The sequence below is a fragment of the Aspergillus karnatakaensis genome, assembly GCF_047715665.1.
Source record: "Aspergillus karnatakaensis strain CBS 102800 unplaced genomic scaffold BJY04scaffold_25, whole genome shotgun sequence".
In the NCBI taxonomy this organism is placed as follows: Eukaryota; Fungi; Ascomycota; class Eurotiomycetes; order Eurotiales; family Aspergillaceae; genus Aspergillus; species Aspergillus karnatakaensis.
Window position 1 is genome coordinate 349,958 of NW_027395737.1, and position 12,806 is coordinate 362,763.

At 53.0% G+C, this 12,806-nt stretch overlaps 4 protein-coding genes across 4 annotated transcripts; 2 read left to right on the forward strand and 2 right to left on the reverse strand.

Moving 5' to 3' along the window:
* Positions 1 to 76: 76 nt before the first annotated feature.
* On the forward strand, positions 77 to 1,605 carry BJY04DRAFT_189587 (uridine-cytidine N-ribohydrolase). Its single transcript, XM_073711390.1, has 5 exons — positions 77 to 195; positions 262 to 269; positions 341 to 545; positions 600 to 916; positions 975 to 1,605. Exons 1-5 carry the CDS (start codon positions 144 to 146, stop codon positions 1,518 to 1,520), a joined length of 1,128 nt encoding a protein of 375 aa, XP_073571120.1. The 5' UTR covers positions 77 to 143; the 3' UTR covers positions 1,521 to 1,605.
* Positions 1,606 to 1,686: 81 nt separating this feature from the next.
* On the reverse strand, positions 1,687 to 2,888 carry BJY04DRAFT_207676 (enolase C-terminal domain-like protein; the record flags this gene model as incomplete). Its single annotated transcript, XM_073713886.1, has 2 exons — positions 1,687 to 2,662; positions 2,713 to 2,888. 2 exons carry the CDS (start codon positions 2,886 to 2,888, stop codon positions 1,687 to 1,689), a joined length of 1,152 nt encoding a protein of 383 aa, XP_073571121.1.
* A 1,264-nt stretch (positions 2,889 to 4,152) lies between these two features.
* Positions 4,153 to 5,694, forward strand: BJY04DRAFT_218479 (GID4/VID24 family protein; the record flags this gene model as incomplete). The annotated part of the gene is made up of 2 exons (XM_073716316.1): positions 4,153 to 5,455; positions 5,507 to 5,694. 2 exons carry the CDS (start codon positions 4,153 to 4,155, stop codon positions 5,692 to 5,694), a joined length of 1,491 nt encoding a protein of 496 aa, XP_073571122.1.
* Positions 5,695 to 6,919: 1,225 nt separating this feature from the next.
* Positions 6,920 to 11,468, reverse strand: BJY04DRAFT_189596 (putative histone deacetylase complex subunit (Hos4)). The gene is made up of 2 exons (XM_073711391.1): positions 7,539 to 11,468; positions 6,920 to 7,488 (listed from the first exon to the last, which is right to left on the reverse strand). Exons 1-2 carry the CDS (start codon positions 11,052 to 11,054, stop codon positions 7,267 to 7,269), a joined length of 3,738 nt encoding a protein of 1,245 aa, XP_073571123.1. The 5' UTR covers positions 11,055 to 11,468; the 3' UTR covers positions 6,920 to 7,266.
* Positions 11,469 to 12,806: the final 1,338 nt, after the last annotated feature.

Consider the following 12,806-nt stretch of genomic DNA (forward strand, 5'->3'; position numbering starts at 1 on the left):
GGTAGGGCATAGGGCTAGGTCAGATAAGTGCTTATCGCATCCCCGCCTCCTGATCTGGTGGTTTCACTCTACAGCTCATACTTCGCTGTCCATATCTACTTTGTCTCTTTCATTTCAAGCCATTCCTTCTGCTTACATTCAATATGAGCTCTGCTGCTGGCACTCCAGTTCCTCTCTGGTTGGATTGCGATCCTGGTCTGCACTCAACTCCCTTGTATCTTGTTGTTCCCATTCGTCAACATCGCTAACTGTGCCTGACAGGACACGATGTAAGTGCTCTTGAGGCTTTTATTAATACTTCATGAGAGGATTGCTCTGATTGCGCTGCCTGAGCACGTAGGACGCTTTTGCAATCCTTCTGGCAGCACACCACCCTTCCCTCAATCTACTGGGTATCACGACAATCCATGGAAATGCATCTCTAGAGAATACGACAATCAATGCCACCCGGGTGCTCGAGGCTATCGGCAGACCAGAGATTCCTGTCTATCCGGGTACCAAGAAGCCATTCTGTAGACCTGCGGTGCATGCCCCTAATATTCATGGTGCGCTACAACCACAGAACAACCTGATTCAAGTACGACAAGCTAATCTTACAGGTGACTCTGGAATTGATGGAACTGAACTCCTACCTAAAGCCTCAAGGCCACCGATTACCGACAAGAACCCTATCCTTGCAATGCGTGATGCCATCATGGCACAACCACAGGGCGCACCCTGGGTCATTGCCACCGGTACATTAACCAACGTCGCTTTATTATTCGCTACCTTCCCTGAGGTCGCAGCCCATATCAAGGGTCTTAGCATCATGGGCGGAGGTGTCGGTGATGGCTTCGCAGAGGCCCCTATCAGCAAAGTACTTGGCCACGAGAAGAGAATCGGGAACGTGACCCCGTTGGCAGAGTTCAACATCTACGTGCGTTGCTCTCCAGGCACCCCCTTTCAGTTCTCTGGCTCTAACCTTCAGTCTTCAGTGCGACCCCGAGGCATCCCAATCAATCTTCAGCAACGAGATACTCGCCCCCAAGACTTTCCTAATGACACTCGATCTAACACATCAAGTCCTCGCCTCGAGCGCCGTACAACAACGCATTCTACATGGCGACGGCGACCCTGCTACACCCCCAACAGTCCTCCGCCAAATGCTCTATGAACTTCTCCTCTTCTTCGCATCCACTTACGAAACCGAGTTCGGCCTAACGACAGGTCCTCCACTACACGACCCTCTCGCTGTCGCTGCGATCCTTTCCACGCTCAACCCAGAATTTGCAAGCGCCCACCCTACCCAGGTTCTGAATTTTGACGACCGCGGTGGAGAGCGCTTTGCTGTAACTGTCGTAACGGATGGGCTTCATGGAACGGATGTTGCTCTAGTTGGAGAACTGGGTCGGTCGGTGGTGTCTAAGAACCCGAGTGGGGTGTGTATTCCCCGCGGGGTGGATTTGGAGGCTTTCTGGGGTCTTATTCTAGACTGTATCAGGCGGGCAGATGCTTTGAATGCTTCTCGTGTCTCCGCGTAGGTCCCCAGCGTGTTCCTAGTCAAGTATATATAGATTTCATATTGCACATAGAGATTACAAACGCCGTTCTGCATTTAAAACAGGACCTGATTCTGCAGTCAGTTGGCACAGCCTTGTACTATTTCCAGGTTGATTTATACAGGACTATACCTACAAAACCCCACCATCACCACTCCCTCAATCCCCCATCCGGCCCAAAAAACTCCTTACACAACCACGGCTCCGTCGTCGACGCAACCCTCCTTACAACCTCCTCATCAATCTCAATTCCCAGCCCCGGCTTCGTCAACGCATCCACGAACCCATCCTTGACAGCAAAAACACCGGCGTCTTTAACATAGCTCGTAATATCATACTCCCCTGCCTCGGTGTTGTAATGCATCCCCAAGCTCATCTCCTGGATGACAAAGTTCGGCGTCGCAAGGTCAACCTGCATACATGCGGCAAGAGCAATGGGGCCGAGAGGACAATGCGGCGCAATTGCAACGTCGTATGTCTCTGCCATTGAAGCGATGCGGCGAAGCTCGGAGATCCCGCCGCAGTGCGCGATGTCGGGTTGGAGGATGTCGACAGATGCGTCTTCGAGGAAGCGCTTCACGTCCCAGCGGCTGTAGAGGCGTTCGCCGAGGGCGATTGGGCAGGATACTTGATCGGAGAGCTGCTTGATACCTTCGGGGTGTTCGGAGAGAAGCGGTTCTTCTAGGAAGAGAGGTCGATGCGGCTCTAATGCTTTTGCGAGCTGCTTTGCCATGGGCTTGTGCAGGCGGCCGTGAAAGTCAAGGGCTGCGTCTAGTCCGAGTGCCTTGACGGCTTTCAGGCGCTCAACGCTGGAGTCCAGTGCGGCGGGGGAATCTAGCCAGTTGATATCTTCTGTTGCGTTCATCTTGATGGCAATGAAGCCTTGTGCGAGGCGGGCTTTGCCTGCGGCTTCTACGTCAGAGGGGCGGTCGCCACCGATCCAGGCATAGACGGAGAGCTTGTTGCGGACTTTGCCGCCGATGAGCTGGTGGACGGGGACGCCGAGTTTGCGGCCCTTGAGATCCCAGAGGGCGATGTCGATGCCGGAGATTGCAGACATGAAAACTGGGCCACCGCGGTAGAAGCCGAGGCGCCAGGACATCTGCCAGATGTGCTCGATGTCGCTAGTTTGGTCAGTAAGGTGTGGTGTGGTACACGTGCGCCTGTAACTTACTCTGCTTCATAACCTTGGAATCGCTTGATGAGGGCATTGAGAGTGCCCTCCACTGCCTCGGTATGGCCCTCAAGGGTGCTTTCTCCCCAGCCATAGTTGCCGTCTTCGTCGACGACTTTCACGAACAACCAGCGAGGCAGGACGCGGAAGTATTCGATAGTTTTGATCTTAGCCATTTCCAAGGTGTCAGTGCGAGGTGAGGGATTGAAAAGAAGAAATAATGACAAGTGCTTCATCAGAGCGCCTTCGTTCTTGTATTTAGACATGCCGTGGAGTCGGAGTTGCTCCGCCAAATCAAACCGAACTGCCGACAGCAGGCGATGTGCACGGAGATGAGCGATATACAATTGAGCGGATTACCCTGCGTTGTTCGGGCATTTCTCAGCGCTCCGAGTGCCTATGTGCGGATTTCGAAAGCTTCTATACTACGGCAACACACCGAGAGGATGGCATCTCCAGACTAGTGGTGGAGCGTTTCAGAGCGTATGTTGCGCCAAAGTCTATGGTCATGAGTCGATATCCTGAAACATGGATAGTGAATGACAGGAGGGATATTGTCGCGGGGGATGACGATACTGAAGCTCTGAGTGACGCAGTCCGGCACGGGCCATTTTGGGGAACAAAGCTGGCAAAGGTGATGGAGAGTCGAGACAAGAGACCCAAAAATCAGTCCAAGAAGTTGGAGAGGCGCGCATTGTATACAGACCGGGTATTTCGGGGCAAAAGAGACGCTGGAGAGAAGAAATTCGGAATCGAGCAGACTTGGCCAATCTGGATAACTTCTCCTATGTTCCTCGCCTCACTCTCGCCGTCCCCGTTGGTTCTCGATCCGATAATTACCTATTCTATTCTATCCTCTTCTTTCATCTCGCTCCGATCGTTTGACTTGGCTCAACTTGTACACTACCGTACTACGTATCTCCATCCTGTCGCTCGCTCCACTCTTTCGACTTCAAAACCAGCCCACTCGCTGCATGTCTTCGCCCGTCTGGCGCACCGTCTCCGCGCCTCCTCACGACTAGACCACCACCCCGAATATCATGCCCCCGGCCAATTCTCCTTCTGTAAGTCCTGCAAATTATTCCTCCGATCGCTTTGCTTGAAAGACATCGCTGCATCACATTTCCATTCATCCGCCCGCCCACTGCGTCATAGCCTCTACTTATCTGTCTCTTCTTGCAGGATGGTCCCTCCCGATCGCCCTCGGCCGCTGCATCGTCTCTTCAGTCTCTCCCCGCTGTAGTATCCGATGACGCTCACAGTGACAACGTGAGTTTTTTGCGGTCTCGTGTACGCCCTGCACCCGACCCCGCTTCGTCCCATCCCAGAGCCGACTATCACCTCAGAGCCGAGCGACGCCGCCGGGAGAATATACAACAACTTCAAGCCCAGCTGGATGCCCAGCTGGATGCTAGCCTGATGGACCTTGATGACGCCAGCATGCGCATGTCGGTGGAAGTAAACCGTCGCATACCGATTGTGCACCGCCAACGCGACGGGTCGAACGAAGACAATCACGCTACCATAGATTACAATATCTTACCCAACTACGAAGGTCGAACATCATATCCCCGCACGCTCTATGGATGGGCCCCGACATCCGATAATGATGATGAAGAAGACGACATACCCTATCCTCCAATACATAGTAACGCCCTCACCTCATGGCTTGGCCGACTTTCCGAACGCAGTACGTCTAGACGCTCCGTACGCCGTGATGCTACCGGTAGAGATCCGAGGACAACATTCAGCTCGACGGAGGAAGGCCCTCGACCGAACGATAACACGGGGTCAATACCAGATTCCTCACTAGTAAGGTCGATACCACGCCAGCCTAGGTTCTCGCGGACACGGACGCTTCACGATTACCTTCTTGATCGTGCGGAGGAACGGGAACGGCCTAGCGGAACAACCGCCTCTAGAGCTTATCGCTACCTACCCAGCAGTCGTAACGGGCAGTCGCGTGTGTCACAGAACGACCTCCTCGCGCGGGTCAGTGGCCACCGACCGATGCACTTGGAGAATCCTCCTAACCCTCGACTGAAGGAGACTATTCGTTATCTCGACAGGCTGCGCTACTCAAGGTCTTTCGAGGAAAGCTTGACTTCCGCAGCCGCCGGGGGATTTGTTCAGTTGGACCTTTTCGCCTGGGATGAAGATGACTTTATCCTCGACACTTCGTCAATATCACCGCCGCCTGCATGCTCATGGCTACGCCCCGGCATGACATTCACCGGTTCTCAAAAAGCTGCAAGCAGCACTAGCGTTATTCTCTCTGATCACGCCGCAGTTCCGCCCACTAATGATCCGCTCATCGTCAACGGCAGCGACCAGAACCGAATTAGCGTGCAAACATCCAACGGAAGGCGTTACCTTGCCAGTCAAATATGGAACATAGCCAGCGGGAATCCCGAGAGATGGCCTGTCAAAGTAAGCATTCACGACATAAACACCAAAGACATGACCTTGTCGGGGACTATGGAAGCATACAATATTCCCGACAAGACATCACTCTCACACGACGCCCATATCATAACCTTCCTTGAAGGCGAGATCATCGACTTCAACACGCACACTCTCGAGACGAAGAACTTCAAAGCCGACGCGGAGATCGACAGCACATACTGGCGGGAGCTCCAACCTTTCAAAGACCTAACCGATGAAGAAATGACAAGGAACCTGGTGAGCCGGAAATGGATCACGGAAGAGCTGTGTAAGGGGTGGATTCTGATGAGATGGAAGGGTTCGTCTCATCGCCATTGTCTCTCATTACGCCAGCTAACAAACATAACAGAACGTTGTTTCATCACTCCCACAGACGCCCGACAAGGCCTCACTATCTCTGGTTTCTACTACATCTCATTACACCGCGAGACCGGGCATATTGAAGGGCTGTACTACGACCCCGGTAGTTCACCATATCAACAGCTTTCTTTGAAGCCGGAGACAAAGATGACTCGACCCTCGTACAGTTTCCGGTAGCTTCGCTCTTCTTCACCTTTGCTTTAAACAGTTTATTCAAGTGCATGGCGTTTGGTTCGGCGTACCATGATACAATATGCATAGCTGGTGTTGATTTATGCTTTGACTCTTATATTTTCACCATTGCCATATTGAGCCAACTTTTTTGGCATCTAGGATCCTAGTACGGAGACAGCGATCCATGTTAGTTGAGCCTACTAGTAACGACCAATCTATAAAAAGAACATGCCACTGAAGAAAAGAATCCTACAAGGCTACAGAGAGAAATAAGCTTTATGTTTGTTCAGTCCTTCGTTTATTTTCATCGTCCAATAGATAGAATCCCCCCGACCTTCACAGTGACGAGCGGCGAGACAGGTAGATAGAAATATGACGCAAAAATGGCAACCTCGCCAGCAGACAGATAGTTAAACCCCTCCAGCAGATCCTCCATCAATCACATCTCCTCTATCTCGCCCACTCGACTGCTCAATCCCGAGTCGAAATCCTCCACATATCCGAAGAAAGGCATCAGAAGTGTGTCACACTCTACTGCTCAGTCTGGAAGTAGTTGAGCAGAACGGAGCGCTCCTGAGACTCCTCACCCCAGTCCTTAACAACGACGCAAGAGCAGTTGACGACCTTGCGAGCGTTACCCTCACGGTCGAGCTGGCCTAAACACGCACAGACATTAGCCCCAGCTCCCTAACTCTTCCCTTCTTTGATAGGAATATGATGTGGAGCAGACTTACAAAGACCAACCCACTCGCCCAAAAGCTTTCCATCGGGAACCTTGATGAGGGGGATCTTGTGCTCGGAGCAGAGCGCAACAACGAGCTTCTTGTAAGCCTCCTCCTCGCAGCCCTCGTTCAGAACGCACATGTGCGCCTGGCGACGGTCGAGGGCCTTGGCGGCCTCACGGAGACCACGGGCAAGACCGTCGTGGATGAGGGAGATGCGGAGGACACCCTTGAGGGCATCGAGGACGGACATCTGGCCGCCGGCGCCGGACTCGGCGGGGACCTCGACCTCATCGGCGGCGACGGGGGGGTTGGATTGGGTCTCTTCTCCGTCCGACTGTTTTAATCACATTTTATTAGCTTGGTGCTGGTGCGGGTTTGGCGCCATTGATGAGGACTGTTGCATCGGCAAGGCGTGTAGGGCCAGGGTGTACGCACCATTTTGATGATTGTTTAGTACGGTTGTTGAATGTCGGAATATCCTCGAAGAGTGGTGGTGGTGAGTGGTAAAGCTCGTTGTGGGATTGACGCTAATTTCCATCCTCTCGCCTAGATTGCCCGGTCCGTGTGCCCTACGTTCCTTAGTCAGAATCACGTGACGATAATAATCACCCGTCACGTGCCTCTCCTTCTATACTTTCTCATTATAATCCTTCAGGGCCTCAAGTTCTCTAGCATTTGCCGTACGGAGTACAGTTTCAATATTAACTGGTATTCAGGAATACGGACAGCACGCTGCACGGTCTATCCAACTACTAACTCGTGTATCGCGTTACATCAACAGAGGTATCATAGTCATACACGTAAAGAAAATCGTCCATCTGTACAGTTGCGGACTGAACCACGTCGAAAATCAGACATATGTACTCGGCCGGCTGTGCCCATAGCCATTCGTCAAGCCTTGCTCATGAAGCATCTCAGCAGCGTCAACATGGGGGGGTCCGTGTACCCCATTCACTTGAGGCGGCGCAAAGGGGGCTGGAGCTGATTCCTGATCAATATGCATCTTCAAAAACCGGATATCTAGCCCGTGAAGGTGCGGAATATGAGGAACAAGGTCCATGAAGTCGGAAAGCTATGAAAGTTAGTGTAAGACCTCCCAGAACTATCAAACGGTAGACATACCTTGACCCAGAAAACATGTTCCATGTCAAAGTACTTGCTTCTGGTCTCGCTATCCTTCTGCATGATTTGTCCAAATGATGCCGTCAAGAAATCGGTATCGTCCGCTTGCACCAGCATTCGTCGTGTAACGCGCCACAAGTTCATTCGCTGAGAAGGTGTTACGTCGCGCTTCTCCCAAGCCGCATATTGAGACAGTTGGAGATCGTTTGTGGCTAGCAAAGGGGCGACGAGGAAATTTGGTACCCATCTTTCGCTTGCAAGCTCTACACCGCAATCAGGGTCAAGCTGCTTAGTTTCAGCCGTGACCACTGGCATAAATTTCCTAAGCCATGAGTGGCTGCGAGCTTGTGAGTCATTCGATCCGACGAGATTGGCTGCGATGCAGAGTCGACTAGGAAGAGCATCCCGACGACGTTGCTCGTGTTCTTCTTGCTCCCGGCGGAGCTTGGCAAGTCGCTGTCTTTCTTGCTCGAGTCGCTTTTGACGCTCGTCTTCAGCTTGTTTGATTCGGCGCTGTTCAGCCTCCTTGCGCTTGCGCTCCTCCTCGGCGGCCTTCTCTTGGGCTACACGGGCAGCGCGAGCTACTCGCTCTTCTTCCTCCTTCTCAACTCGAGCCTTGTCCGCTTCGGCAGCAATCCGTGCTTCCTCCGCAAGTCGTTCCCGCTCAGCTTTCTCTGACAACTGTTGCTTGTCTGCCTCACTAGGTGCAGGTGGCTCGGCATTTTCGGGTTCGAGCTTTTCGGATTTGCGTTGTGCCGTTGCATTCGACTGGAAGTTGTCTTTCTCCACCGGCCGTGAATCGTCCATGGGAATATCCGTCAGATCGTGCGGCTCATGTTTTTCGCGCTCTTCTTTCACCGAATCCCGATCATATGACTTGACATATGTAGCACGTGGATCTTGCGAGCGATCGCGCTTCAGATCACTAGGAGCACCATGCTTTTGTCGAGGGGACTTGATGCCATCGTCGGCTAGCGCTGTATGAGACCTTTTCAATGCCCCATTAGTGGCATTCGGTGCGCCCTCTTCAGATAGAACTCTTCGCTTCTTTTTCGAGACATCACGGTGGTGACGCTCGGCCTCGGACCCGCGAGAACGAGGTCGCTCGGGACTAGCACTGCTACGTCCACGTTTCAGTACCGCATTTCTAGAAGCTGGCTCTGATGAACGATCAGGCCGGGCCTTGATACTATCTTCCCGACCTGATAATGAGTCTGATGAAGGTATGTTGGGTATTTTTCGATCTCGATCATGTGGTGGACGTCCGGCTATCAAGCGCCTTCTCTTTACCACATCATCGCTTCGGTTGAAATCCCCATCTTTTGTTGAATGCAACGATTTCTGTTTGGTAGCGTCCGTCCGCGATGATTCCGAATCATGAAGCGGCCTTGTGCGAGGGATCCCAGGCCCTGACTTGTCCCGCGGGTGAGCGACTCCCTTCCTTTCCTTCGCCATGGTAGAATCCTTTGAAACTTCACGGGGTCCAGGGCTTCCATGCTTCCGTGGGCGTGATATGGGTGAATGAGACTCTCTACGCACAGGACGTCTGTTCTCTTTCTGGTGATCCCGAGCGCGGCGCGGTGATGGGATATCTGATTTTCGCTTTTTGGTCCGAATGTAATTGTCGTAGGCTTCTTTGAGGGTGTCGTATTCTTCTTCCCAATTGTCCGCTCTGCGCTTTTTGGAAAGTTCGTAGTAGGTCAGACCGTCGTAGAGGCGGCGGGCCGGATTGAATCCCGGCTGGTCCAAAAAAAGCTTAATAACAGCAAGATTTCCGCGACCAATCGCGGCCAACATCGGGGTGTTATGGCCGGGCTTTTGAGAGCCACCTTGCACAGGAGCAGGATCAGGATTAGCATCTCCCATACCAAGCAGAAGAGACAAAACTTCATCATGGCCACCCTTTGCAGCAGCAATCATCGACTCAGTATCGGCTTTTTGGCCAACGTTGAGGATATTTGCGACACCTGCAATGTCACCTTTGGCGGCAAAGGCTTGGAGATTTTCCGGGGTAGCTTTGGTCCACAATAAGTCGTTCCTCGTAGCTTCACTACGAACGCTTTTGCGCTTCGAGGCAGCCGCCCCAGAATATGGAGGGCTACGCGCACCACTGACGGGAGGGGAATCCCGCGGGCTAGCGGCAGATATCCGGCGCGAGGATGATTCTCGCACTGGGGGGGCAGTTGTTTCCTCTGAGCGACGGTTCGGGCGCGGTTTTGCCTTTGCTTCCTCCAACGCAAGTCGAATCTCATCGCAATCGTCCGGGACCAGATCACTCGGCTCGTTACCCTGTGAGTTAACTGCTCGTGGATTCGCTCCGGCGTCTAAGAGGAGTTTAACCACATCCAAATGGCCATTCTCTGCCGCATCTATCAGAGGGGTATCTTTATCAATGTTGCAAGTTTCGACTTCGCATCCGGCCGCAATGAGATATTTGACTATAGGGGCGCTACCCTCCAGAGACGCAATCTGCAGTGGGGTGTTTCCAGCATTGTCCGGAACATTCAGGTCCTCTGGCCGTTCCTCATGTCGTGCAATCACTGATTCCAATTCCTGCGCTGCACACGCACGTGCCAGGCGAGTTCTACCATTTTGATCACGCAACTTCTTGTAATTGGTGGGGCGGGCAGGAGAAGCGGACGTGCCATCAGCTGAGAGAAGCTTTCGCATATGAGCACTCGGTAAGGGCGAACCATTCGCTGATGAAATGGATTGTCGATCTTCAGAGCTTTGCCTGTGAAATCCGGTGATCAAAGGCGTAGGAGCTTTCTTCTTCTTATGCTGGCTGCCGTTGGACAGTTGCGGTCCAGAAGCCGTTCGCTTGTGAGCCTGGCGAACCGGGGATACGGAACGATCGGTGGATGCAGGTCGAGGAAAGGTGACACCGTTGCTAAGTATATGTTCCTCGCGGCTTCGAAGCGGCGAGTCCTTGTGGTGTTCATGTCGACCAATGTCCGATTCGCCGGTAATGCTTTCACTAAAGCTCCGTTTCCTCGAGGTTCTGGTGGTCTCGGACCTGCTGGACACGGATTGAGAGTCGTCGAACTTCTCCACCTTGACTATCGACGGAGATGTTTCCCGCCAACGGGGGCTCGCCGGACGCGGTTCACGGTCGCTTCTAACAAGATCATCCTCGACCAGTTTGCTTTTCCTCACCTGAACATCACTTGGGGGCAGCTCATTCTCACCACCTCGATCACGTCCATCATCAAGCCGTTTTGGCTCATGTTTGATGAACTTGCGTCTTTTCTCCGGCGATAGAGACTCGCGTCCCGACTGAATAATGGTCTCTGCCTCCGAATCAGCCTTGGGGCTTGGGGGTCCATCGCCATCAGCAGCAGCAGAGTCTAACTCCGTCGCGGGAGCATCTTCAGTTCGGGAGACTGAAGGAAGCGAGGTTCTCCTGGGCGCGGCTGGCCCTAGTGTAGACTGTCTATTCACCTTGACTGCAAACGCGTTGTGTTGTCTGGGATCCAGGACAGCCGGCAGCGAGGGGACAGTGTCAACATCACTCATAGCGGTAACACTCGACTTCTTGGGGTTCTGCTCGACATTTTTGGAGGCCGTAATGGACAGTATGGCTTGGGGGTGAAGGACACCAGGCGTTGTGCGCGGGGAGTGGTCCACGCTAGGTAAAGGCGGCGAGGACTGAACGGCGAGAAGTGTGGAATGAATGATTGCTGTTGGAAGGGATGAATGGGCTCACGAGACGAGAGCCCAGTCGACTCAGGTTGCGTCTCAAGGGTAGGTAGGGAGCGGTCGCGAGAGAAAGGTCGTTTAAGTAGGCTAGCTGATGATCGTGAATCGTGCAGATGGTCGATGAATGGAGTCAGATGGGTCGTATAAGAGAGGAGGAGATAGGAGTCGAAGGTAATAGGCGAAGGTCGAGGATCGAGGATCGAGGGGGGGTGTGAGTTGTTTTGGTGGAGAGTGGGAAATGAAATGGAAGGAAGAGGAAGAGGAGGAAGAGGAAGGAGAGAGAAGAGAGAGGTCAAGTCGAGTGGTGTCCACTGCTGTCCACCACGCCTGGAACTGGAACTGGGTCTGCGACTGGGGAGATGAGTGGCCTCAGGCTGGGACTAAAGGAGCCCGTCGAAATTATTATTACTTTTCGCCTTTACATTTTTCGATTATTCGACTCCTACTGCCATGGAGGCGACCACCGGGTTTTCTTTGCTCAACCTTGGAGAGCGAATGGCACTGCCAGAAGCACAGCAGCAGTAACCATAACAACCTTAAACGAGTCTTCAAGATCGCTTTTGGCCACCGTCCAGGGCGAATCTGACTGGATGCTCTCATGTCTCGAATCAATTCCGTCAGACCCTAGTCACAGACGCGGCATCTTTTCAGACCTTAGCTTCGAGCAATAATTGTCGGTCTCGTGCTAATCATGCCTCGAAAACGGACGCCCTAAAAGTTACGGTGCCATAATCGATTCTCGAGTCAAGCTTCAACCGGTGACCACCAGTTGGCTGCAACCTCAGGCTGGGAGAGTTCCCAAGTACATTCCAGACCGGGACAGACATGTGAGCACGACTCAGCTCTTTGCAGCAAGAGAGACGCGCAAAGGCCCAAAGAGCGGGGTGGCGGATGAATCATGAGAGAGTCAGAGTGAGGTCGCCTTCGCTTTCAGGCTTTCAGGGGGTTTCCCTGGAAAGTGCCAACTTCGCCCGCCAAAGGCAGACCTGCTAGGCATCCATTTTGCTCAACTGGCCTGCCAATTATATGTTTCTGCTGCTGAGAGCTTGCCCGCTTGCGGCTTAGACCGTGCTGCATTCTGGCGCAGTCCACTTTGATCTGCTGCTCTCTGACCTCTCACAACTCGACTGCTGCTCAGCTTATCGCCCCACACACACAGTTGCCCCCCTTTTCGCTCAGAATGATCAGCGCAGAAATTGCCAGCTTCGTTTGAAAGTCACGGGACGGAAAAGAGGGGAAAGCCACACAGTCTCCAAGGGGATCCCGTGACCACGGGCAGAATGGCCTGTGGTCGAAAGTACCAAAGAGTTGGATGAATGCTGATTGCGCTGCAGCTGTCCATCTCCTTGCTGGTCCGACCATAATTACTGGCAGTACCATGCTCTCCTACTGAATCGATGCTGACTTGTTTGATGAACGGGGCTGCGATCCCAGCCTGCCTGTTGACAATGTATCGTAATCAAATCTGAGACCACTGACCGACGAGACCTCGGGACTTCGAAGCCTCCTCATCACTCTTTGCTTCTCACCAGTCTTCGCTGCTCTGGAGCACTCTCAGCGACAAGAAAC